Consider the following 28,000-nt stretch of genomic DNA (forward strand, 5'->3'; position numbering starts at 1 on the left):
GGATTAGGTTTTTAAACGGTACAGATTTCTGTATTTTAATACGCACACAGATCTGATATACATAATATTATTATATAAATTGTGCTTACTGCAGAGATGCCACCCCCCCTCTTTCATTCTGTAATAAAATACAATTCCAATTGATCTGGATTAACTCATTTTGAAATCTAAAAATCAAATATTGTAGTCTTACATTCATCAGACTTTCCTGTACCATGCAAGAAAGTCAAAACTGAGCAAGATCTTGAAAAATGATTTTGCTGAACATAAAAAGCCAGTCTGTCAGGACATGAGATTTAGTCTGCCTTTTCACAGTTTCTCTACCCTGCTCTCATCAAGATATTTATCAAGTTAATTGTTTTTAAAAACAAGAGTCCTTGTCAGTGTCTTCTTCTGAACTTGACTTTATGCCACCAGCATACTTGTACTATTCGGAAACCGTCTCTCTAAGCCCCCCCATCACTGGCTGCACCGCTCTCAGACCTCTTGGAAGAAGCATGCACAGAACAGACTATTGATTCCAGAGCAGAATGCTATGTAAAGCAATCTAAACGCTTTATACTCACTATAATCTATGGGGGCAGAAAACCAGATACCAAAAATAACCACAACAAAGAGTAACTGTAGCAACTATCTGTGCCTACATCAGGAGGAATCCTGGTGCAGCTGAAGTGTGCTCTATCTCACAAACACCCATTAAAAAATTAACACAGTTTATACCCATCCCAAATATTTCACACGTATCTACCCTCCCCGTGCTACTCACCAGCTCATCCCATCAGACGAGCACTAACATATACGAACATGTCTGGAGAACCAACAGTTAACAAAAAAAATACACGCCAGTTTGCTCTCTATATTAACAAGCTGAAATTCATTTTGAAATAGACTCCCCTCCCTGTTTAGGTAGACATGCTCCGAAGATTCCTTCCATTTCCAAAATGTAACAGGATACTTGAACTCATCCCAGACACAAGTCCAAACACTGAGCTTGGAGGTTTAGCCCACCTGCTACCTAAACAGTTGAGTTGCCAAGGTAATTATTTAAATTAGGTTATAAAGATTTCCTACCAAGACTATATCACTGCATTTAGGTCTAATGTGGGATCAGTAAGATTTTTTTATTCTGTTGAATAAGGTCTTTCAGGAGAAATTACTTCTCCTGGGTTTCAGTGGTGGCTGAGTTCTGGGCTGCCCGTGCTCGTATAACCAGGTTAGTGCTCAGTACGGACTAGCCTAGCTTGCGGGCAGGAAAAGACAGGCGGCAGATAGGCAATTCCCCACTCCCTGAGTAATCTGCAGGCACTTGACCTTCACTCACCTATTTTAAGACCGTGAAACCTCTACCTGGTAATCAGTTATAGCGAAATACCTCCACAAGGTGACGAAGAAAACCCAAAAACTCAAGAGAAATTCAAAATCACTTACTTTGTACATTATGCATCGCAAACGCTCGCCCTTGTAATACAGCCTGAAAACACAATCCAATAACCTGAAAAATTAATTGGCTTTCTCTTATAAAAATCTTTAAGAAACAAAAACAAAAAACAAACAAACAAAAAAAAACTTCTTTTACTAGGAAGCTTCTCTGAAACAACTAAGCAAAAGATAATTCTGAAAAAAGAAGACTCTGCTTTCCAACCAACGTTCCACAAAAATCTCTAAAAAGCTGCAATGTGTAATGAGAAAACCCCAGCCTTCTCTCTCTTCTTAACTGCTTACAGCTCTGTGCTGTGCAGAAGGTATCCACTTACTCTGGTTCATCATTAAAAAGTGAACCTGACTTTAGTACTGTAAAAAAAAAAAAAAAAAAACACCACCCTCGGTAGCTTGCACGTCTCTCAGAGATAAAGATCTCAGTTTCATGATTAACTTGGGCAGGTTCAAATATTTGCTGAGCCAGGGATTTCTAGTGGGGGAGGGGGAGGCAGATTCAAAGTAAAAGTTGTCAACAGCCAACAAATGGCCAATGCAAGGCTAACTTTCTCATTTTAGCTAAGTAAATGAGAAGACCATTGTAAGCGGCCTTAAAATATTCAGTGTAACTGGCTGGTGAATACAGTTTTAAAGTCAAGAAAAGCACCAAGAACAGCTAAATACAGGAAGTGGCTAACTTTCTGCAGAAAAAAAAAAAAAGAGAGATTCAAAATCTTCCTTGAAAAGAGCTGCATCTCTCAGATCAGCCCTGTGCAAGCAAAATAGCCTGCTTGCAAATACAGCATCACCTCCTACACTGGATTACAAATACATGTGTTGCTTGAAGACCCCTAGAATGAGGCCATGAAGCATTTTACCCATATCCTGAAAACAGTAGAGAAAATACCTGTCCATATTCACAGTGTTTGCCAGTATGCCAGGTTTGTTCATTTCCCACAGGCAGGTGGGAAAAGTGACTGTCCAGGGAGGAAGCAGCCTAGGTGAAATATATTTTCCTTGCCTTAAATCTGACTTGCTAAAGGAATGGAACAGCAAAAGACTGCTTCCCTTTGCCTACAGAAGTTAATTTCTTTGCCAGCTATAGTTTTACAAGGAAATAAATCCAAAGTGAAAGGACAAGCAGACTACAAGACCACAAATTCAGAGAAAGGAGTGAAGGGGACTAATATTTTCTTCCCACTTGTTGGTAACAGTGGGCACTGCTGGTACCAGGGGTCCCTGAGCTCAGCTCATGCTCCTTATGGCAGTCAAACAGCACTGCAGTTTCACCCCCAAACACTCCACCTAGCAAAATCCCCACATGCTACAAAATAGCACACCTACCGAAAGCCACTTGTAGTTCACAATGAAATCCCAAATATCTTCAGTACAATTTTGATGTTTTGCAATTGATGGATTAGCTTCACCTAATAGAAATCCCTCACTTTCCTAGTCTTAGCCTTTGCCTACCTGAACAATTGTCAGGTCTATATATAATTTAAAGTAGCACAATCATAAACGTATAGCCTACTTCAAATAGAGACAGTAACCCTGTGTTTCTGAACTCATGACAGCACGCAGCAAGAGAAGAGGTAAAATCTAACTTCTGACAGTAACTGATACACCTCCTATTTACTGTTAAAAGCTACAAATGGGCTTAATAACATTTTTTTTTTTTTTTGGTTTATAGGACTGCAGCACAGATGCATATTCTCAAAGAAGATAAGACATCCCAAAGCCGGGGTCACTTAATTGGTTATCATTTCAAAACACACAGTTACACAGGCAGAGATGAAAGATAAGACTTTGTTCCTAAGTCCATTTCTTTTTTTTATCCCAGTGCCTTGTGCAAAAATGAGTGCCTAATCATCCTGCAGAAAGAATCATGTGTTTTGTCAAAAAAAATTAGATCCCGACATCCACACACCTGCATTTTCACATAACTGCACCACTTTAACTTTTATCTACATTTAAATTTCAGCAACTTGAACTGTACCCATTGAATGTATAGATTTGCATTTACAGAAAGGCAGCAGCGTACTACTTTTTGCACTCTTAAGCACAGTGTTCTTCTATCAGTAAAGAAATTTGTTTCTACAAAATGTATGAAGCAGAAGGAGAACTGATCAGATTCCACAACTCTATATGTACTTACATACAAATATACATGTGCACACGTATTAATATGTAAACAATTCTGATTATCCCACACATTTAACCAAATACTTTCAACTTGGTAGTGAGAAAATTAGCGTATGCTCCACTGTCAAAGTCTAAAGCAAGAATTCAGAACAGCTAGGGCTGACAATTAACGATACATTTTGCTGTCCGCTAGACCAAGTATGAAGCCTGACTTTTATTAGCTTAGAAGGGGAGCCCTCTGCCGGGTGAGGAGCCAATGCGCAATAGCCAGTGTGAAATCAGTTCTCCCACGGATGGGCTGCCTTGCACACACTCCAAAACACACTCCGCACTGCCAACAGCTCAGCCAAGCCTGTGGTATGATGCAGAAAAGTCCTGACACGATGAAGAAAGGTCCTGGCAATAGATAGCATTTGCACATCCTCCTCCACTGAGCCCTGAGATGCTACAGACAAGACTATGGGCTAAGCCTGACCACCACAGGCCAGGGCAGCTTTGAGACAAAATTCCAGAGGAGCAGGACCAGCCTTGATACTCCCCTGCTCTGGTTATTGTGCTGCCAAGCTTGCTGGTATTTTGTTTATCTGAAAGCAAAGTGCCAACTTTTTGGCAGTGCTGCCAGGATTGCATCTCAGTCCCCAGCAAGTGAGCCGTTAAGTGGTCTCATTACCTCACCTCTTACCTGTGACAAAGCAAGTAGTAAAACCTACTTCTTCACGCTTAAAACCTGCAGTATTTTACAGCAATAAAAGGGGACAGGCAGTCTGGACAAAGCAGCTCGAGGTCAGTAGGCATGCAGGCCATTACCGGCTCCAATTCATGTGTACCAGACAGCAAGCAGCTCCTAACAGCCACTGCAGATTCCTCAGCATCCCTCCACCCCAGCAGGACCCTGATCACCCCATGCTCTCCCCCAGAACCCCCAGCTCATCTCCCATCAACCTACCTGTCTCTGCCAACCAGAGGGTAGCTGGCTGGCTAGCTGACCATCCGGGCACTGGCTGGTCAGCATGCCATGCCTGCAACCCTACCATGTCTTCATATACTGCACACATAATAATGGCATGTATTTTAACTTTGGTGTTTTAACTTTTGCAGAGTGCTTAATGTTATTGTAATTCACAAAAAAAATACAGAGTTTGTGATGAACATTGTGACAGGGAACAAAAAAAAAAATATCAGTCCAGGTTTGTCCAATAGAAAAAAAAAATAAAAATCAAGTAATGGCCTAACATTAACTCCTGCTTTTGTGCTATGGCGTGCATAGCACCACGTTAGTAACTATAACATGTCCAATTTAAGATGCTGGTCCAATCTACATACTTTCTATTGTGTTGAGGCAAGAAGGATAATAAGTGAGTGATGTGATAAGAAAAAGGCCCGCAGCTGTGCAAAAGTCTCTTCCCTATTCAGACATCTCCAGCCTTGCATATAATGTACCTATTCACTGCTTAAGACACCACTAGAACTTCACGCACAATTCATTTTAGACTGAATGTTTTCATGCAGGCCTAAGAATAACAGGAAGAAAAAGAAAAAAGAAAGAAAAGAAAAAAGAAAAAGAAAAAAATAAAGGAGGATGCTATCACTTCAGTCTGTGAAAAATAAAAGAAACCTGGCTACATCGGTTTACCTGTAATTGCCCAATCATCATTACACCATTTTCAACAAGATTGTTTCTGTTTAAAACCTCTTAACTTCTGTATTTCTCAAATTCTATTACAGATCATCATTCTCAGAACACTTACATGAAAAAAAAATCTCTTTCCTAAGCATCTTCGTTTATTACAATGGAAATTCAAGACGCTGCAGTCAATAATCTTGAAGCTGATAATTTTGAAAAATACATCTTATAATCCTCTATAAGAACTATAAAAAACAGAGCATTTCAGATGTTCAGGTCACTGAACAATTAAGGTGTTGAACATAGGCTCGTGTCCCAATACTGTAGATTTATGTAGCATTCTATAAAGATTCAAATTTTGACAAGTATTTGAGCACTTTAGAGGTCTAAGAGCAGAGACTAGCTAACCACAAAGTTTGAAAATTTGTAATTTTTTTTCAGTGTATTTATAGATATGCAAATGTTCTACTAAAAACATTTCATTGCCGGGGATGGACTGTGAAACTCACGCATAAGATCTATTTTTGTAACAGATTATATAAAAAATCCCAGAAGGATCCTCAAAATAGACAATTGTATTACAAAACATTTATTAATTCAGATGAAATATTAAAAACAAATATTTGCTTTTAATGATTAATGCAGTGTCATGATTTTAATGGTTAATGAAATGTCAAACCCTATAAATCTGATTGATACAGCCACATTTCTTCAAGTACTCTAACGATACTCTCAGGATGACTACACTTCGTGTCCTCATTAGTAGTTCTAACATCAACACCTTTCACTTTTATATTTTCCTCATAGGAAGCAACTCAGAGCTATATGCAACTAAGTGATCTCTTAAGTGCAACTTAAGAAACTCTCACTATTGACCCCATCTTTGTAATGCCCCACCCAACCGGTGCCTCAAGCCATGTAAATTTACATATCCTGAAGCATTTGCAAACACATCATTTCAAAAAATGCTGTTATCAAACTCTGTAGAATATAGAGGTTTCAACAGTGTATTTTGCTTTTTAAGGCTTGTAACACACGGCAAAGATACACTCATTCTTTAACAATAAGCAGTTATTTGCTGCTTAATAAGGTAAGACAAGTAGTTGTTAAAAGTTTGGACTCTGCTGGTTGTTATGAAACATTAGGAAGGGAAATACACTGTGTTTCTAGAAATGCCTCCTTAACTATTTTGAGAAAATTGAAGAAAACCAAGGAACTATAAATTAGCTGAAAATACATGTACACTAACTGTTAGGCAAAGGTTCCTAACAGAGCTAGGAAGGTTGGAAAAACCTTTCAATCACAGCAGTAGGAACAGAAGTCTTTGTTTTAGCCACTTAAAATTAACCTTCATTAGTTGATGAAGGGGCTTATATAATGAACCTACCAGAAATACCAGTGATAATGCTTTTTTTTGTTGTTCTGTTGCTGTTTTTCTGCTGCTGTGTTCTAGCTCTTCAAAACATAAGCAGCCCTACAAATCTTACTGCCATGAACTTTACCTTGTACTGTCAATAGAGGTGGGAGAGCTATAACATGCCCAGGGTTCTATTCACTATGGCCCCATCCTTTGCTTAGATATTCTTTGTTAATAAGCTGTAAAATGAATTACCTCAAGCTAACATACAAAGTCCCCCTGCATTAATAATTTCCTTTTCACACAGAAAGCAACTCTGCCTTCCTCCTACCAAATATTTGATTTAAAAACAGGGATTTTTGCATAAGTTAGAGGTGTGTTTTACTGTTCGTTAACTAAATTAGATGCTAACTCACGGAATCAAAATAAGTGTAAACTAATTTTCTTGAATGGGGTTTTAATATTTTCTGCACAGTTTATTGATACTGATTAATAAATCTTTTGAGTCTCTGGATTAAAATAATAAATATATGTAAGTAAAGGGGAAAATCTCGATTTTTTCAGATGATCTCTATGGGGTATTGTAGTTCAAGAAAATTTGTCTGGGAGTAGAGTGGCAGTTAACTAAAATCTTCAGAATATACTCCTCCCACCCCTACCACTGTATGATACACATTTTACTGGTTTACAAAAATTCCTATTTTTTAACGAAAAAGAAAGGAATACCATGAGGCTGTAGAAACCATGGATACTAAACTGATTTTAATAAAAAAGACAGTTTCTTATAAAACAAATGTTGCACCTCACTATGGAAAATATAAATAACTTGGTTCTGTAATTATCTACTTTTGCATTGTTTCATTAAAAAGAAAAACAATGAACATTTACTGTCCTTAAATACAAACTTAAATATTAAAGAAAATAACACCATAAAACTTTTAAAATTAGGAATTTTTACCTGGTACAGGTTGTCTCTCATTCCATTCACTTGTGATTAAAACCTCTAGGATCTTTACGTGGTGTTCAGTATTATCAGAGCTGCAAGAGATGGATTAGACAGTAAGAAACAGGAAAAATACAGAAGTTTACATTAGTGTTATTCAAAAGAATTGGAAAAAAAATACAATAATGCCCTCCACATGGGAAGTCAGGCCAGAAAATTAATTCATTAAACTTGTTTTCGTATGTAGTTAACCCAAGTTTACAATACAGAATATAATAAAGATGTCCCACGTACCTTGCTATCTGGAATTTGAAAAGCAGAGGGCTGAAAATTTCAGCTAGAGACCTTGCATTCAGGAGGTTTTTGCTGGAGGCTTGACAAAGTCTGAGGAAATGTTTGAGCAAATATTGGAGTGTGAGCCAATACTGGGGAGGTATATTTGGAGATCTGATGAGTTTCTTCAGCAACTGAGCATATTCCTCTGAGCTCTGGACTTCTGCAAGCAAACAGATAAAAGGCTCTTGATATCAGAACAAGAATATTTAACAAGTAAAATGTAACTATATATGACCCTTGCAAGCGTCAATTTTACAGAAAAATAATAAAAATTTTGTCCTTCATGAGTGCTGCAAGACTTGTTTCTTCTTTTGAAAAAAGTGAAATGCTCAGGGAAAAGTAAAGAACAAGTATTTAAAAGTCAAATGGAAACAGATATGCATTTTGGTAAAAACCACAATGTGTTCAGAGTGTGCTGGTAGAAGTCTGTCTTGTGTTTAGCGTCACACATGATTGGGTAATTCTGAGATGCACAAGATAAGTCTCACAGGTGCTGCTCTAACTTTGAAGGTTACCAGTAGCAATATCCTGTCCTGGGACATATAACAGAATACAAGGCCCACGAGCGGAAAGCCTGTAAGTTGTGCTTGTTTGAAACGACCACTATGGATGATGAATCTTACACGCCTGCATTTGTCACTTCATAATCTGTTAACTCCCAACACACTGCAGAACACCATGACCTCTAATACGTTTACTTTGTCAGCACTGATAAAAAGTTAAAAATTAGCTTTCTGCACACAGATAAGTCCTTGATTTTTCCCCCCCAGTTTTTCTATAGTCATTCTACCTCCTAAAATGCAGAGAACAGGGCTATCCCTATACTTTGCATTATGTTAACTTAAATGGATAAGTAAATAATGCATGTCTAGATCTGAACTGAAACAGCTTCCACCAAAAGCAATGAAGGTATCTATTTTTTTCTGAGATTCTGCCAGGTTGTTCAGAATCTTCCATGTTCTATGGGGGACAGCTGGATCACTGGGTGCTCTCAATCCTAACAAAAGCTCCTTTGTTTGACATTTGAAATAATTTGGTGTTCATACCTTGAGCTACAGAAATCATGTCACTGTAAACAGCTGCTGGAATGATGGGATTTGGCAGGTCCAGAAGATATCTCTTGAGAGCATCTGATAAAGTGTGTACATCAAAAGTCTCTAAATCCAATGAAGAAGCATCTAAAGGGAAAGAGCAACATACTTTTTATACATTAGAAATTGGAAGAAATGTACAGGCTTGTGATATGAACTCTTTATACCAAGCCAAAACTGCTAATTAATATCTGGTTTATGGTGAACAACTCAAAAGATATAATGGAAGACACCAATATGCATCTTTGACATAAAGAATATACAGTGCTCAACACTGTGTCCAGGCCTTTGGCATCCGATGAACTGAATGACTATCACAGCTTGTGTAGCCTTCTGTCATATACAGTGCAGGGCTGAACTCATAATAATGGCAGTGACTTGCTGGATGTTGGCAATGTTGTGGAATCATCAGAATATTTTTAACAGGTCTCTGTTTTACCTGTAAATATTTTGTGTAAGAAGTAAGTATTAATCAAGGCTTTGCTCAAATGCAAGTTCTCTGCTGGCAGCTCCTTCTATTATGACTGGAAGCTTGATTAACAACTTGGGGCCCCATGTCTGTAAATATTTATGTAAGTGGAAACAAATATACACGTGCAAAACTTGGTGCACCATAAGTTGGGATTTATCTTGTAAAACCTGGTATCCTTCCAGCATAGTTATGACTTGAGCTAAGGTCTGAGAGTACCACTAATTCTTAGCACTGAAGCAAGGAATATCAGCAGCAAAAATAAAAACAGGAAAACACAGAAATGCTTAATGTGAGCAAGATTGGCTTTCCTCCTAAAACATGAAAATCTGGTGCAGTAAAGTCCCAAATGCTTACAAAAAGATGCATGTTTGGTACAAGAATTTAAATATACCAGTGCTGATTGACTTTCCAGAGTAGCCAAGTCCCCTGTAAGATAACTCTTGAGCCTATTTGGCCAGCTTAAACCAAACTGAACAGGAAGGTAGAGGACACAGTTACACTGTGTGTCTACACATACTGTAAAAAAAGACATCCGAGAGAGAGTAGTGAAATGCTTAGTGCTCCTCCTTACCCTTCTTGTTTTCCCCAAAGGAAAGCTTGCAGTAGGAGCTCAATCTTTGTCAGACACCAAAGAATCCACTTGAGAAAATTATGATGGAAAAACTTGTAGCGTGGCTACAAATTCCACAAAAGCAATGAAGCATCAGAGAATCCAACCACAAATTTCTACAAAACAGTTTTCAATAGTTCTGTTGCTCACAGGATGTTTATTTCATAATTCAAGTTAAGTCCTGATTCTCTCAGTGTTGACCCATTCTCTGAAGTACATCCCAAATTATTATAATGAATACATGAGTAAAAATAAACTTGTGGTACTCTGCAACTCTTTGGGTGTAAAGTCATAAACAGATCTTAACTATTCTGTCTGCTGAGCTGGCCAGATGCAAATCAGTTTTGATTTTGGAGCTAAGTAGCATTGTGTTGAAGCTACCAGGCAGTTATCCAAATTAATATGCAGAGCATTTTAACCATAAGCAGAACAGCACATTAATTCTGTTCACGGTTTGGAAACAAAGCTGAACTACACACTGCTAGATCAAGAGAGCAGGCAGAGGAGATCAGGTCTGCTTGTATCTATGTATATGGACACCTACTACACTGGCTCTGTCCTGGAAGGCTTTGATAGTATGTTAAAGAGAACAGAGAAAGAGACTGTGTTACTGAAGGGTAAAGTCCTGATTTCCCTTCCTCAAACCTAATTACATTTTAAAGAATACATGTAAACCACAAGTTTTTGATCTTAGGAGATAGACAAACCTTTCATAAAAGGTACACATTAGTTTCAATGCTTAATAAGGGATCCAGATAAATTAAGAAATGTACTCATTTTGTTGCTGTAAATAATATAATTAGAATGGTAAAAATAAGGCTTAGGCAGCTAGCACCGCATGCATATCTCCTGTCTCTGCTTTCATGCATGTACTTCTTCTCTCCCACCACAATCAGTAGAAGACTAGATGCTCTTTTGATTTGAAGGAATGGTCAACTCATAGTATCATCTCTTGTTCATTTTACTAATAGTTGTAATTACTAAAACTGACGAGAGCTAATTTACAGCATGAGTTGCTTGCTTAGTCCGTTTGGCAATACGGCATGTAGCCAGTTTCATTTCCTAGCTCTTGTATTTTTGTGCTCTTTCATGCAAGAGGAAGCTCACAACACACATTGCACCCCAGCTTGCAAAGGCATGGTCAAGCACTCCTGCTACAATAGCTCCTCATCTCTCACAGTGCAACTGACTTGTGTCATGCCAGTATATTCTGGCATAAAAAAAAAATAATACCAAAAGAGAAGTAAGTGTATTTCAGAGAAGTTGAATGGGTATGTGGTGTTAGTGGTGTAACTGCATTTTACTGTCCAAAGCCTGAGAACCCAGACTACTGCAGCAACATCAGATCAATTCTCTCGATTTCCCTTCCAGCATCATCTCCGTACCAGTCAAGAAACATTCAGCTATTGCCTCTCACTGCACCAAAAAAAAAAAAAAATAGCATGCACAGAACTGCATGTAAACAATTGGCCATTTGTTTACAAAATATTAACCTCTAGCCTTACAGGAATAGTGTATCTTTCCCTTGCCTCTTAAAACAAACAAACAACCCCAATACCCCCCCGCTTTTTTTTTCTGCACAGCTAGACTTTTAGTCCTTGAATAACCAAGTGGTCAAGAAATGATTAAAATAACTATTCTTGGGAAAAGAACCATACAATGAAAAAAAGACAACCCGCAAAAGCAAAAAAATACTTTTCATAGAAAGTGTAAACTTTACTAAGCCTTTTTTTTTTAACTGATATTTGTCTGTTTAGTATTATATTATCCAGAATCAGGTCATACATAAGCTGAGTAGGGGACCAAAGAAAATGGTATCAGTGGGACCACAAAATCCATCTAGTGCTTTAAGGAAGAGAGCTGTACTTACCACATTCAAGAATTTGTCTTAATTCTGCTGAGCTGCTTGAGCCTTGTGTTACATACAAAGTTGAGCACTCCAGACCTTCAAAACAAAATCGATGGGATACATAAATATTCCAGTGACTGTTGCCATGAGACAACATACTTCTGTTTTCTTCAAATAAGTGCTGACAGTATAAATTAGCAACATTCTCCCACCACCACCCTCCTACTGAATATGATTGCTTTTCAAGGCTCTAAAACAGTTCTTTATACATGCTAACTGCTGGATCTGCAGACAGAGCTGGACGTTGAAGCTCAGAGATCCCAACAGCCCGCCATTCTCGGTATAATGCTCCACAAGATGACCACAGAAGGCCAGGACTAGGAAACAGAGGCACATATCCCAAGGGAAGAAAATAGCCTGCAGGAGCAGCATGGGAGCCAGATCTTCCTTTACACTCTACATGAATGTATAATATACTCCTCAAAACACTAGGTCTTTTAGGTAGGTAGAAGTAAGAAGCCTGAGTCATGCCACTGCAGGAATGGGACATGGACATGATAAAAGTTCTGACATATCCAAATTAATACCAAAGACTTAACTGAGACTTAAAAGCATGCTCAACTTTTGCCACCCTATGTAGTTAGCCGAGACAGACAGTATGGAACAGGCAAGTCTTAGGCTGCTGTTGACTATTTGTAGAGCCTGAAACCTCACGGTGTATAAAGAGGTACGTCACTGGTGAGAGAAAATGTCTGTATATGCCCCATAATGTGTCTGGCTCACGCAAGTAACAAAAAGCCTTAGTAGATCACTCTTCAGCCTACCTTTCTTTTCAATTGTCTCCACTATCTTGATGAGGATTGGTGGAGCAACATCAGGAGGTGAAAACTGCTCTGTGAGATCTGGAAGCGAAAAAGCTGTAAAAGAAAAAAAAAAAGAAAAATAAGCCAAGGTACAGCTGAATTCAACTTCTATTTATGAAAATAATGACGCATAATGAAACCTGTTAATTTTTAAGCACGGAACACATTCGTCTTATCAGCTGTAAAAGACTGTGCAAACATCCCACTTGTCAGGCCTAAATGAGAACACTCCACAATTTACCAGAAAGCTGTAAAAAATGATGACGACTGTATTTTTACAGCATTTTCTTTTAGAGATTTCAATCAGTGCTAGAATCACCCTCAATATTATACAGGAAAAGAAAATATAATAAAAGTTTGCCACCTATGGAAGGACAGAAATACAATGCAGGAAATAAAAGAAAAACATTTTGTTCCTGAAGCATTTACATCCACTGTGCACCAGATGAGGGAGCTAAAAACATCACCATTTGGGAGCTGCTGATCCACTAGGTAAACATGCAAAAGCATGAAATAGCAGTAGAAACGAGTAGTTCATATTCGTACAAAAGCTAAATGATACCTGTATATGTGTGTATATATATATATATATACATACATATATATATATATATTTCATTTTTCAAGCTTAATGGTATTAACAGCATAGTTTTATTGAAGCAGGAATTTTCTTTTCTATAATGACCAGTTAAGAATAAGTAGTAGTCTAATCAGAAAGAAACATTTTGCCGATTCAAATAAACCTGCATACTGATTCTGCATAAAGTCAGTTTTCATGCAACGCGGTTTCTTCACTAAGACAACATACAAATGAATGTTCTGGCTCTATGAAGTAAGGGATGATCTATCTCTAAATGCATAATTTTAACCAAAAGAATATTTTCAACTTTTAGAGACGCCCCGGTGAATTCCTGGAAAGCAAAAACATTTACATAAAGGTATCATTAAACAGCTGCCAGAAACATCTGGCATTCTTCGATGGGTTATGATTAATAAACAAAGCTTAATCACTGAAGTAAAAGTTGCCAATTGCCTACGTGATGGTGATCTCTGGACAATTAAACTCATCATGGACAGACTGAGAACGATATTTAAACACACATACACCTATGTGTGTATGCACACGAACACAACATATTTCTAGAAGCCTGAAACTGAACTGAATTGTTATAATAATTAAATAGGAGGAAAAAAAAAAGAAGAAACAATAGGAGAATATGAATACAGAGTTTTTACTGAAATTTTTTTAGATAAGCAAAAAATTAAATACACCACAACTGAGACAGCAGGCAATTCTGGCTGAGATCTTACCCTAGTTTGGAAGCATCAAAGACACATCTTTTTTAAACATGCGAACAATTTAGAAATGCAAAAGACAGGAAGTAAGTTACAGAAGTAGTCTGGAAGTGAAGAAAATAGAAGAATGAAAGACAATTTACATAATATTTACAAACTAGAAGTAGAAGTAGAGCGTACTGGTACACTGAGACATGCTACTTCCAAAAGGAATCAGAATTATGATAGTATAATGATGAAATACTTTCCAGTCCATTCATAACTGAAAAGGACATCAGAAAAATATCTGCTAGTTTAAACAGCTTAACTTAGGATGCCCAGAAAATGAGCATTCAGGAGTCCCACCTCAGCAGATTTCTGGCCTGCTGATGTTACTTTTTCACGACTCCTGGAACATTAGAACAATTCCTGGGGATCAAAGGAGTTCTAATGCTCTACCTGTACCCTGAAAAGACAAGTAAGATGACCCTGATGACTACACACTAGTTAAATTGGACAAATCTTGGGCAAAGTAGAGAAAAACTTGATATGAGATTCTTATGATAAAACAATAAAAGGCTGCACTGTAACTAACAGCTGTCTGCATACCTTTTAGTGGATAGGTTTTATTAAAAAAAAAAAACACATTACTTCCTTCCTTGATGGCATCATAGAAGAAAAATGCAAATGAGTTGACATAAACTCTAAAGTTTTGTCAGATGGTGGACTTAGAATAATCCTGCAATTAAAACCCACATAAAAATGAAGTGTGTATTCTATAGGTGAAGCTGACCAGCAGATCTCCAAGTGTAGTTATTAATGTAGAACAGACTACTCATGGAGGCATGGATTTCTTTATCTCTTCACATCGTTAAACCACTTCCAGGTGCCTTTTGGAACACATCGTTTAGCTTAACATCATGTCTGCTTCATCAAACCCAAGTTGGGTTCAAATGCAAGACTTTACAGTCCAAGCAGCCTCTGCTGAGTCATGCTGAAATAAAGGCCATATGATTTGTAAAACCGAGATCAAGTAATTCTTTTCAACCCCAAACTATGAATCTATCTTATAGCAAGGGCAAATCTACTGAAACAATAAATGAATTACTAGATCAGAATTGTATCAATGGGTATTCTACAAAAACACTCCAAGTATGACATACTAATAGCGTCACAGAAAGCTAAGGACATAAAATGTATCCCTTACATGGTATCAAACCAAGTGCGGATTTTATGAACAGAGTTTATGTATTTTTAATTATGAAAATAATTTTCTGCTCCCTTAGATAGCCAGTTACCTTACTCCTTCTTAAGTAACATCAGAGAAATTGCATCATCTCTGAACAAAGATAACATAACTCCAGCTGGAGGCAGCAGTTCTGTCTAAACTGAAATTGAGCAAGAAAAGGAGAGATGAACAGGGAGAAAGAGATAGAGCGAAGTCAGTCTGACAGACACTATTCAGGTGTTATCCATCGTTTCAGGCAGCAGAGAAGACTATGCTTTCTCACACTAACCAAAATGTGCCTTGAAAAGATGGCAGGGGATACACAGCAAATGGCTATAAACAAGGTGTATTTAGAAAAATAATTCTATTTCCCACTAGATTTAGATTTTTGTACAGGATGGATGAGTTATGACTGATAAACAAGGCTTAAACACTGAAGTAAAATCCAAGAAAACAAAAAGGGAGAATCTAATGTCAAGGGAAGATTTCAGTTCATGGGAAGACACTGCAGAGTGAAGAAAGACTACAGAACACAGTTTGTCCCCATGGGACATAAAGAATGAGGTGGATGTAGACCTTAACCAGATTACTTAAACAGAGAATACCTCTGCATCTCCATGCTTTTCATCTACACTTTAAAGAGGGTCTTAGCTTAACTAAATTTCTTTCCTAATCTGTTACTGAATCTCTTTGTTTTACAGTATCCTTAGATCAATAATATTCTTAGATGATGATAATGAAAAGCTTTCAGAAGTACTTACCTTTACCATTATGTAAAATCTACAATAAGTCTACAGAACATGTGCACATAGAGCAAACATTGCATTGGTCAAAATTAAGTATTTCCTACACTGGAAAAATATTAAAAATAGTAATAAAATATAAAAATAGAAATCATGATTTCTGATTTCTTCTCTTCTTCCCTGTATCCCATGCCAATTCTCCAAAAGTGGAAATTTTTATCCATCAGAGACATTGCTGAACTTTTAGGTATGAAGAGAGCCTTTAAAATAATAATGAAAATCTACTCCATAAATACATAAGCTATAGAATACTTATGAATTTGACTAAAAATCCAGGATATTCACCTCTCTGTTAATGCTAAGAATACATCAGTGAGTACAAGCTCAATAGCAAAAAGACACATGAACATACACACAGAGTAGGAGTAAAAAAAAAAAAGTTACCTTCAGCACAGTAATGACAGAACAATACATCTAAACAATACAGTTATAGTGCTCAACAACATTGAATAAATTCTCACTTTATAAGCATGGAGGAGATATTAAGAAATTAATATTACTTAACCCCCCACATATTCTAGTATTTCCTACTCATTGCTGTCATTTCCCATACAATTACATTACAGCATCATATTGTCTTGTACTTTAAATTCCACAACTTTTGCATAGAACAGACAATTATGTCCATTTTAAGCTGAAGATCTCACAAAACACACATCTGTTAGAAAAAAGGACATAGCAGTATTTGCAGAACTGAAGCCAGTTTGCAACATCTACACAAAAGAGAGCCAAATTTGGGAAGTGCTCTTCATTTTCAAAATGATGATAAGAAATGGCAGAGGCTAACCTGAAGAAAACTACAGCTAGTTTTGGAAAAACAGTTTGAATCCTGTAGCCAGAATACAAGGCATCCTTAAAGAAGTCCTAATTCTAGGTTAGATGTTCTAGAAGAAAATATAGCATGCATATTAAGATATTTCCAGAGGAAAACTTTTCAGATAGGTCACTTTTAGTAAAAGAGGAAAGATGATAAAATCCGTCATGCAACCTTCATTTAGTACCTGATTTCAAAAGTATCTTTTGCTTTGAAGCATGCTGTAGCGCAGCACAGAGGTTTGGAGAACCAAATCCAGTCTTAAGAATCTGAGCAACTTTGTAGATCCCTTTACTACAATCCAGTATCAGTTTTTCACTTAGAGCAATCATTTTTTCCCCCAAAATCCTGTGCTTTATTTTTTTTTAAATCCCACTGTCTCCAAAATAATAAGATTCTAAAAAGCTGTCATACAGTTTTCGTGTCTTCTTTCTAGTCACAAGCCTGGTAGTAGGTCTCCAGATAGTAAGGAAGCTTCTGATGACACATGATAAAAGCTGGATTTTCCACTAGCTCTATTTTTACCTTGCCACAGTGAGAACCAATGAGAGGAACCACAAGCCAGGGTTCTCTCCAATCTGTGAACTCTTCACTCTCCCTGATACAGACAGGCCTGAACAGCACTAAGGCAGCCGCAACGTGTGGGAGATGAGAGCATACCTTACGTTCAAGGGTTGCCAACACAGCTACAAAGTGCAAGATGAAACCAGCCCACAGCTGCACCTTTTGGAAGGGTTCTCAGTAAAAAGAGATATTTTAGAGTTAGTACCTGGCAACGACAAGTGGAAATTTAAAGCTGGAATTTGGCTTCAGGAGTTTCTGAGCCAAATCTTTCGTTACTGTTGGAAGAGGAATGAAAATGAATACATTAAAAAAAAAAAAAGAATGTAACTTAAAATATAACAACACAAACCATGGAAGGTAGTTCAATTTCTGGATATTTTACAGGAACTATATACTAACATTACTTGAATTTAACTTTGAATCAAGATTACTCCGTGCACTGCCTTCTTTTTCCAGAAATGGCATTTAAAATTGTTTATACATACTGCATTTGATGACAACGCAGCTGTACATAAAAGCATAATATTTGACAGCACAGGTCTTAAGATGATCATAACTGGCTTATGTGTGTGCAGATACATTCTTTATGTGTGTATCCACCTACATAGTGAAGTATGCAGTCATAAGATTTTCACATATCCATGTCTGAAAGTCATTCAATATGTCCAAACATGAATGCTTTAACCAGCACTGAGTACCATGTATAGGAAAAGTACTCCACTTTTCCTGCCATCAGCCATCTTCCCTGAAAGAGAACCTGAATTTCAGTGAGGATCCTGGCAACCTGGCATTGCTGCAGAACAGTTCAGGCAGTGAAATGCATTAAGGCAGCCTGGTGTACTTGGTGTACCGTGTGTCCTTCCTCCTAGCAGTCCCCAGGGCGGAGAGACAGCAGTGTGTTAAGGGCTCTCATCAAAAGCCCCGTCTGTGGAAACCAGAGTGCAGGTCCTGTAACACTGGGAAGCACCAAGGGTGCCTCTGCAGGGTTGGTCGAGTGGGCTGGTGCTTCTCACAGACTTTGGTAGTGGCTGCTCCAGACAGGGCCTCACTTGGCCTTCTCTGCCCCTCAGCACCCACCTCCAGCAACACGGGACGAAAGGTTTCGTGAACCTCACAGCCCATCAGGGAACGAAATCAGCCTGACTGACACAAAACCCATAACTTTTAGTGTGGGGGCATTTCATGGCCCCTTGTATGTTTTGTTATAGTCTTACGAAGCAGCAGTTTTTGTAGAAACGCTTGGTAGAACAAGTATAAGGGATCTGTGCTTTCAGTTCAAGCAAGACAGAAAAAGACTAGTCTGGCATTACAAATAAATAACACAGAGAAATTCACTCTGAGGACAGTAACCTTGCCTTGGCACCTGTAATTTTAGAGAGCTTAATGACATTTACCAAAAGAAGAAACAAATACAGTATTTAGAACTGCCCACCTGTTATTAGCAAAAGGTTTTGACTGGACAGGGATGAAAGGCAAGAAGGTGAGAGTGAAGACAAAGAAGTTTATGTCATTGTGTGTCATAGATAAATCAAGCACGGCAATAGACAGTAAATTCTGCTGCAACTGTTGGAAGAATAAAAGACCTCTCCTCATGCCCCTTCTGACCCAGGATGATTCAGGTTTGACTGCAGTTAAATTCCCCTAGGGGCTGAAAACACCACTGAAAATGGCAGGAGTGCTCAACCACCTTTTCCAGTACTCATTTAATTAGAAATATTTCAAAAATATTAATGGGAAAATATGAAAGAATTTTAAACTTCAGTGAATTTGACACATCATTATGAGTGGTTTAGTAAGTCTGTCTACTATTACTTGTCTTTTATTTTTATCAGATGTCGTCAGTCAGGCAGACTCTGTGAACTCAGAATACCACAGAAGCCGTGGCTGATAGAGGAGACTAGATCCAAGAGAAATGAAGAGAGGCGAAGATTATCTCAGTACTAGAAAAAGAAAAGGTCTGTCCCACTAATGCTATCAGCCTTCAGCCTCACAAGAAGCCCATCCTAATGTAGGCTGAAAAATGTCTGCGAGTCAAAATTTATTACTGTACGAATGATCTCAAAGCTCTGAAAAGGAATGGAGAAATAGTGTCTGCTGGTGACCTTATGTGACTGAATTACAACTGGGAAGCTTGATGGAAATACTGCTGATTCTAAAACCCCGTCAGAAAATTCTTCTATAATACGCAGCCAGCCCAGTTTACTTCTTCATTTGTCAGCAGGTGTTGACTACATGCTAGAAGACAGTGACAACTTAATTCAGACGTTCTCTGCTAATGGTATGTTGAAGATATTAGCCTCAGTGAAAATACAGAGCTGTACAGGAAAAACAGTTTACCATGTCAGTGGTCAGTCCTCGTTTTCCTTCACCTGCAATGGATAAACACTCAAATAAAGCAGAAAGCCTTTTCTAGGGCATCTCAATGGTAACAATTAACTCCTGGATAAACGATACTCTGTTAATATGCTTTTGGATTTCAGTCACTTTTTAAAGCATTCATATTTCTTCTGTGATTCTACATCAGACATGTAGGGGGACAAGAATTTTTTGAAGGGGTTTATTCCAAAAGATAACTGCTAGAATTCTTACCAACATGACCTTCTGAACTTCAATCGATCCCTACACACTGATCAATCACAAAGCCAGAATTTACAGAAACCCAAGTGTGAGGTAGGTACCGACAAACACCCCTTATAAGCTTGAAAAAGGGCATTTCAGACTGATACTTGTAGAAAAAATGTGTGTAAGTTGTTATATGTGGTACTTAACAGAATAAGGCCATCCAGTCACTTCTTCAGGAAGACAATTATATGTATATCATGACCGGGCCATTTATAGTCCAACCCACTGAATCTACAAGGGTTAGAATAAAAACTGAATGTTACTTCATTTTTTCCTGGCTACACATAATACGTGGAAAAAGACATAGTTACCTGTATAAATCAACGCTATAACTGAGACAAGTCACATACTTTGCTTAGATACTTTCCAAGGTTATCAGTGCATATATGCAAGCAATGATCTGATTGATAAAAAGTCGTGTGTATGATGATTACGCAGGAAGTTTGGGGAGCTGGGAGAACAAACTCCTCTCTTCATCCCCTTTTATAATGTCACAGCAGCTGCACTGAAGAGAATAAGGGGCAACTGTTGGAAGAAGAAACAACCCAGGGCACATACAGATTAGTACAAGAAACTAATCTATAAACAGTAGATGGCAGAACTAGACAGAATAAAACTTTGATTTGACATAGGAAGTCGTATTTTATAATTTACCAATTCTGCAGAAAGAAATCTGGGGTCTCCTTACCCTTCTGACACAAGAAAATCAATACTTGTCAGAGAGCTGTTGCATTAATCATTAAAAAATCATCTAAGACAAAACAGAATGAAAGTTCAGACAGAAAGAAAGAAAAGACAGGCTGTGTCTGACTTCAGGAAAACTCAGCTGCACAAATGTGCAGAAAATATAAAACCACCAAGCAACAGCAGTGTAGACTACTATATTCCTTCATAATAGTTTAATACTTCTAATAGTGACTGCTAATCATGTTTCACACCTATTAATTTAATGTTTCATAAAGCCCTATTTGTATTATCTGTTGAAAGGGAAGTGATACTGTCTGTACTGGGCAGGAATTCTGTACATAATATTCCATCAGATTAAACCTCAGTAACTTTATGAATTATGAGCTGTCAGGCACTTTTCTCATCTGCGGCAGAATATACTTCTTAGAAATAGGAGCTATAAATAAGACAACAGATGTTCTTTGTTGGCTTCAACTGAAGCACGGATAATTTTTAAAAAGCAGACCGTAGTTAGGACCTGTAAAGACAGTATTTTGCTTCCCTCTATGGGTGAGTTTTTGCAGTACTCATTTTTAAACTATAACTGAGGTTAGGATTTGAAATGGCTGCAACTATGTCCAAATAGTTTTAGCAAAATTAGAGAAACAGGAAGCCCTGTTCTAGGGAAAAACTACACAAGTTATGAAAAAAGTATTAAGTAGAACACATTCTGTCTTGCAGTTCACTGCACTGCAATGCCATACACAATGCCTGAACTGCTTTGCAGAAGAAACCTCCCTACAAACTGAAGGAAATGGGAAAAGTACTTGTTTATTCAACTGTCTTTCAAAGTGTTGCCAGGCAAGCAGAAACAGTAAAATAAGAAATAAGCAAGAATGTAGTAGAAGAACATGCCTTTCTGCTTCTAAGTAAAGGAGGGCATCCAGTGAGCTGAGATGCTCATGCCAAGCACCGCTGGAGCTACACACCAAGCGGGCAGGGAGTGGGGTCCCTCACTGCTGGTCTGGGAAAGGCGCATCTCACCTCCTTCCAGTACTATGGAGCACAGGGCATGGCTAAAGGCTTCCCACACCTCTCTCAGGGTTCGCAGGCTGATGGCTATTTCCACCTTACCCATATTTCTCACAGATCACCCTGAGTGACTCACAGGTAGCAGGGTTCTCACAGCCCCTAACTATCACCTGTTTAAGCAGAGGAGCAGGTTAACACCTCTAAACCGAGCAAGCCAGTAGTCCTCTGAGCATGATTCTGAAGACAGAGAATGAAAACATTTTAAGGAGTTAACACCTACTGTTCATGTCCTGTTGATATCTGCAGGTTCCCCGCTGGTAGTTTGCAGTTAGAGAGATACTGGCAGATTACAGTTAAAACATGGCGTGGGTACCCAGTTACCACATCCCGAAAAACAAGGTTTAAGATCACAGAGGTGACAGTAAGGAGTGGAAGGTACAGGGGGGACCAAGAAGGTACAGGGAGGACCAGCGAAGTGCAAAACACTGCCTTTTTCATCAAGAGAGGGTCCTGTACATTCCCTCCTCCTTCAGGATGGCAGTTCCATGGCTAGAACAGAGCTGAGATCCAGAAAAAAAAAATTAAAAAATCAGCAATTCTGCCCAATTCTCCTCAGAGATACCCACTGCCAATGAAAAACTTAGCATTCCAGCTTCTGGCAGTGCTTTTGTTTGAAACCATACACAACACCACGAAGGAAAAGCTACGACACCGAATATGCAAGCATACTGTGTCTAAGCGTAGGCGTGAGGACAAAGCGTGTTCCACTAACATCTGCATCTCGTGACCTACTTAACTGGTTCCCTGTGCAACTTGCAGGGTTATTATTGTCATTAAACATCCAGATTGCAGCAGTAATACCTAGAAGTCCTTATCGGAATCGGAACAAACCTGTGATAGTTCTGTTCAAACAAAGCCTCCCTTATGATTAGCCAAGCAATCTCTTAGAATTCATACCAGTTGCTCTACTAACCTTTCTGCAAACTCTACCTCCTCTTTCCCAAAGATATTAAAGCCCTGGAGTTCTACTAACTTCTGCATTTTGGTCTTTTTTTTTTTTTTTAAATAACCAGTGAAATCCTTGCAAAAAGTGTATTTTAAATAGACTACATGTAAGTTAATACATTTACACAATATTTTACTCTACAAAAAGGTTCTGTCTGCTGCCTGTTATACTTCACAGACAGAAACAAAACTACATTTAAAGAGCACCAAGATCACAATGTCAAGCACTCAAAACTTTCAATTTTTTTTTGTCTTTTGACACCATAACCTTTTTCCCATGAAATTACTCTGCTTGTTTCAGCACACAACGTTTAGCTTGCAAGGGATAGAACCCAGCTGAATAGTTGAGGTACTTATTACCTTGAGCATTATCCAGATTGTGAATGGACACTTGGTCTTCTAGTAGGCTCTTATTTTCCCGTTTACTTCCCTCTCCAAACGCAAGTTCTCTATCATTTCATGTCCAACTCAGTTTGCCATGAAAGAGTACTTTGTTCCACAACTTGTTCTCTAACTCTTCAGAACAAGTGAGGAAGGAAATACATACTCGGTTCCTGGAAATTTTGTCACTCACAAGAGAGAGACAGCTGCCTGTCTTTTAAGGGAAGGAATGCTGAGGTCCATGTCAAGAAGCACTTGAAAATTTTGGTTCTGGCCAGCCACCACCATCTTCTACCTTTTCTGGACAAGGCTGTGGAGAGTGTGATGGCAAGATGACTTCAATGACCTCCATGATGAAAAGCTTTACAGATAATGCCAAGTTCCCTTGCTGGTCTTCTCAGACATTTGGCCCTTTTCACCTAAAAAAGCACTGATATGTTTCCTTCAAAATGGCTGGGCAGTAACCTACTAAGATTACTAACTCAGTTCTCTTCCCACATAACTATGATGACGGTTAGTAGTGGAGCTCCAGCAGCATCTTGTCTTTGTAACAGAAACAGGACTGCAGGATAGACATTCAGTATGAGATACTAGGGAAACTGGAACTCTCTCCGGAATGATCTGTCTCACCTGTAATGGATCCTTGTTCCTTACTGCTGTTTCTTTCGTATTTTTTTGGTTTTACTACCATGATTTTTTTATTTTTACTTTTTTTATGCAAGGCTATCACTGGTTTGTGATAATGACTCTACCTGAGAAGCATATTTTAAAACACTCTTTCTATTCAGTAATCAGAATACGTTAAACTTCAGGACAGCATTTTATTTTGCTCTGAAAGAATACTTTATTTTGCTACCTTTTTTTCTGTGAAGAAACTAAGGTAGGAGGACACAATAAATCACTTTCTATAGGCAAGCAATCTAGAGGAAAAGAATAAGCTCTTCATTACTGCAAGAAAAAGATAATGTGTATTACTGTGCTTGAGAAGTCAAGTTGTTTAGATCTGGAAGATTTACATAAAAGTACTGGCAGAAACTGCTGACAGATAAAAGCCAAAACAGTTCCTTCATCTTGGGAATTATGGGAAACATAAGTACACAGAAAGTTAAAAATAATGAGTGTACAGCAGTCACACAGAAGAAAAAGCAAACAATGGTAACAGTAATCCAGCATCAGAAGGATTTTTTTTTTTTTAAATTCTGGAAACTAACATATTTCAAATCAAGTCTTTTTCCTCCTTTAAAAAAAAAAAGTTTAGGGCTCTATCTGAAAGGCAATCTTTTAAGAAAGTAAAACTGGGTTAATCCTTACAGCCATTAAACCATTCGCTCATCTGACACAAATACAGAAACAACAAATTTATTCCTGCACTGTATCTACGGAGAGTTAATCCCACATTCGTCTTTAATTTCAGATGAAGAAGAAAATTCTCAGCCTTTATAATAATAGATTCTCTGACCCATATCATACACCTGTCTAGGTTTCTCTCCATAGCAATATTAATGTTGATTTCTCATCACCACTATATGTTACACTGTTGAGATGCTATACAAAAAGGATATCATGGAATATGAAGTACAAGCACTTACTGAATGAACTTAAAGACCTCTTTTCCATAAATCACTGTTTGTTCCCACTGCACTGCTAACTTTAATTTAGATCTTAGCAGTTAAAGCTGTGAACTAATTTCACGGATCTTTACAAAGCAATCAGGGTCTCAACTGGCTGGTTAACTGCAACAGGACAAAGAACTTTATTTGTGTACTGTCTAGCACATGATGTTGCAGAAATTCATGCAGTGTAAAATTTATTTATGGGAAGTGTTAAAAAAATCGATAAGAACAACAAAGATAATATAAATGAAAAGCTAGCATGAAAAATTGGCCATGTTATTTTACATTATCTGCAAAGACTGAAGTCAAGGGTAAGAAGGTATGGAAAAGGATTTCAGTTTGCATTGGTAGTATTCATTTGCAAAAATGTAGAAGCGATAGGCAAAGCCTGTCTTTAAGAAAACCCTTAGAATGAACTAAGCATTGAACTCTGATAAAGCCTTGCGCAACCTCCATGAAAGCCTACAGTATTAAAGCATTTCTTAAGGTCTAAATCAAAGAAATGTGTCCCTTTTGAAAATAAGTAGTATCATGGGAAGAAGTGAGGATGAAGTAGGAGTAGAACAGGCTGAAATAACTGCAAAAACAATCTCTACGTGGTCTTGGAAAGCCTAAAATGGAGAAGAGCTGAGCAGAGAAAAATAAATAAATAAATGCATCTGGTTACAAGCTGACATGTCTCCTGTGATTTTTAACTCGTGCTTAAATGAAAGCTGCTGTTCCAGAGAAGACACCAGGGAGGCAGAAGCTCACTTTATGTCCTCTGCAAAGACTCATAGGTGAGAAAGCAGCACTCTGACCTCCCTGCTTCCCTTCCCTTCTTCGCTGCTGCCACTTGACGTTCTCCATCTTCTCTAGTGAAACTTCATGGGGAGCAGAATCAGGCCTTAATGCTGTCTCTGAACTTAGGGGAGTACTGAGTATATAAATGAGCATTACACTAATATGCTGTATAGTTAAGTGCTGCAAGTATACCATGTTTCTAAGGGTCACACACAGACACAAAAGTTTGTCCACCATCCTGATCCTGGCCATGAAGTTAGCTGCTCTTCTAACACATCCACATCTGAAAATATAATGGCACTATCAATACCTCTATCTGCATTTTCACATAGGCACAGAGAGCACTTAAAGCTACAGACACTCAGTTGTTTCAGAATGTTGATTGTAGGGTACAATAAAAAAGTAAAAATATATTCCTAAATTGCACAAGCTGTGATCAAACATGTGAAAAGGTCCTCCAGCTATGACTCAGCAAGAAACCAATGGAGGTATGTGAGGCTGAAAGACTTTTGGCTGGATGGAATATGCCTTCTTCCACACTGGCCAGCAAACACTGGGAACTATTTTGCCAAAAGGCCAGGCATACACAGGTTTTTTCCTGCTATCCTCCTAAGTTTAAAAAAAAAAAAAGTAACAAAAATAAAAAGGAACTCTTACATGTCTGTTTCTGTTACTGTGCTCCAGAGGAATTCCTTCGTCATCATCTTGCCAAAGAAAGAACCAGAGTTACCTTTATTTGACCCTAAACAGAAAAACACACCTCTTCCCCTTTTTATTTTACATTTTAAAGGAAAGAATATCAATGATTTTTCTTTTTTTTTTTTTTTTTAAATGTGGGCCATGCCAAGAAGCAAAACGATGGCTCACTTGATTCCCAGATGGAGAATCCTTCCAGAAAACTAGTTCCCTGTCGAGAACAGAAGGAAGAGGAATGCATACATTTTAAACTGACCTGATTTTTCTAACAGACTTATGACTCCCTGTTTTTGAGGGTACTTGCCTGCTACATCAGAACAAGCATCTCTCTACCCATCCCTCCTTCTAGTTTTACCCTTCCAAACTTGGGTATACAACCCTAAAAACTTGCATCATAATTAGCTCAGCCATGGTATCTTCTTTACTGAGGCACCTACAAGATAAAGTTCCTCAAAAACAGTAAATACAGCAGACAGCTGGTATAACTCACCTAAGCCTTACTACCACCAAGTATGTAATTCCTGCAGGACTAAGAAACCCTTCACAGGAGCCCGTCACCTCCCAAAGGGTTCTAATATTTCATGCTAAACGTGCCATGAATGTGCCATTAATAGCCTCTTTAAGAGAGATCACTTTGAGCAATCGTCTAAATCTAGGTCTTGTTTAAAGGGAAACACTTTTTTTTTTTGCTTTTTTTTTTCTAGACAGCATATTTCTTGATTTCTCAGGGGAGCTAGCCCTGCTGCTTCTCTTTTTCTTGCATTTCAGTACATCAGTCAGCCTTCCACCAGTCAGCTTCCCACATCTCAAACAATGTTCTCAAACTGGGAAGTCTTAGGAGACAAAGCGAAGCGACTGGGTATTCTCATGGCATTCAGTCGGGAAAAAATAATGCAAAGCACTAGGTGAATACGCTGATCTGTGCTGCCAGAGGTTGCAAAGGGACCTGACTGGAGGGAGAAAGTGTGAAGCCATAGGTGTAGACTCCTCTGGATGCACATATACTCAACTTGCTGGGTTTCTGTTTCCAAAACCTTGGAGGATTCCAAACAGCTATGTATAGATTGGTTTTTGGTGGTGGTGGTGTTGGTTTTTTTCCCCCTGCAAAACAGCTGCAAGTTACATATCATAAAATTGCAGGCAGAAATTTACATATACTGAGAGTCAATACTGTATTCATACAAAAAACCAATCAAGACTAAGAGCAAATTTCCTGGGTGCTGATGTGCCTACTTATGCCATCATCTGACAGTGCTTTGTATAGGAAGCTGCCTTTTTCCTTATTTTTTTTTTTACTTCTTTAATTTGAAACAAGATAATAAGCGTGGGCTAAAGATTTCTGACAGGCCACAAACAGGTGACCAAATCACATTTAACGTGACAGAAAACTCTAGATTTTCTGAAATATTGTTTGTCCTAAAATGAGAAAACTTCATGCTTTTACTTCTGAATGGCTATCAACCTGAGCCCAATAGAACAAATTGGAACCACATTGAAGTCTACTTTTCCTGCTTGCTTTATCGCTTCACCATGCTTTATGCACATTACATGTTCTCTCTTTCTCTCTCAGCATTTGGTCTCTTTTTCCTTCTGGCATTCTGTAATCCTGCCAACCGATGAGCTTTGCTTTTAATAAATAGATCTGCCAACTTAAACACCAGTCTCCTAAGGCAATCAAATAATGAAACACACATGTATGTACTTGCACGTAATCTGTCAAATACCTCTATAGCCCACTACAAACGATTTTTGCAATACAGGGTTTTCATAGGAGCATGCTTTCATACACCCTTGGTTTTCAAAGATCAAATGGAG

The 28,000-nt window shown here is 38.1% G+C and overlaps 1 protein-coding gene across 2 annotated transcripts in view; it reads right to left on the reverse strand.

Moving 5' to 3' along the window:
• Positions 1-28,000, reverse strand: part of PIK3R1 (phosphoinositide-3-kinase regulatory subunit 1) — a gene marked incomplete at its 5' end in the record, with an annotated part of 53,992 nt that overhangs the window by 13,201 nt on the left and 12,791 nt on the right. Inside the window, 5 exons of one of the 2 annotated variants that reach the window (XM_083816029.1) lie at positions 7,498-7,577; positions 7,777-7,978; positions 8,865-8,996; positions 11,862-11,936; positions 12,665-12,757. In XM_083816029.1, coding sequence (XP_083672155.1) covers positions 7,498-7,577; positions 7,777-7,978; positions 8,865-8,996; positions 11,862-11,936; positions 12,665-12,757 — 582 coding nt within the window. Of the gene's footprint in view, positions 1-1,428; positions 1,825-7,497; positions 7,578-7,776; positions 7,979-8,864; positions 8,997-11,861; positions 11,937-12,664; positions 12,758-28,000 lie in introns of those variants that run through there. The other variant, XM_083816031.1, reaches the window with a different exon arrangement.

The sequence above is a fragment of the Anser anser genome (genome assembly GCF_964211835.1).
Source record: "Anser anser genome assembly, chromosome: Z".
Classification (NCBI taxonomy): Eukaryota; Metazoa; Chordata; class Aves; order Anseriformes; family Anatidae; genus Anser; species Anser anser.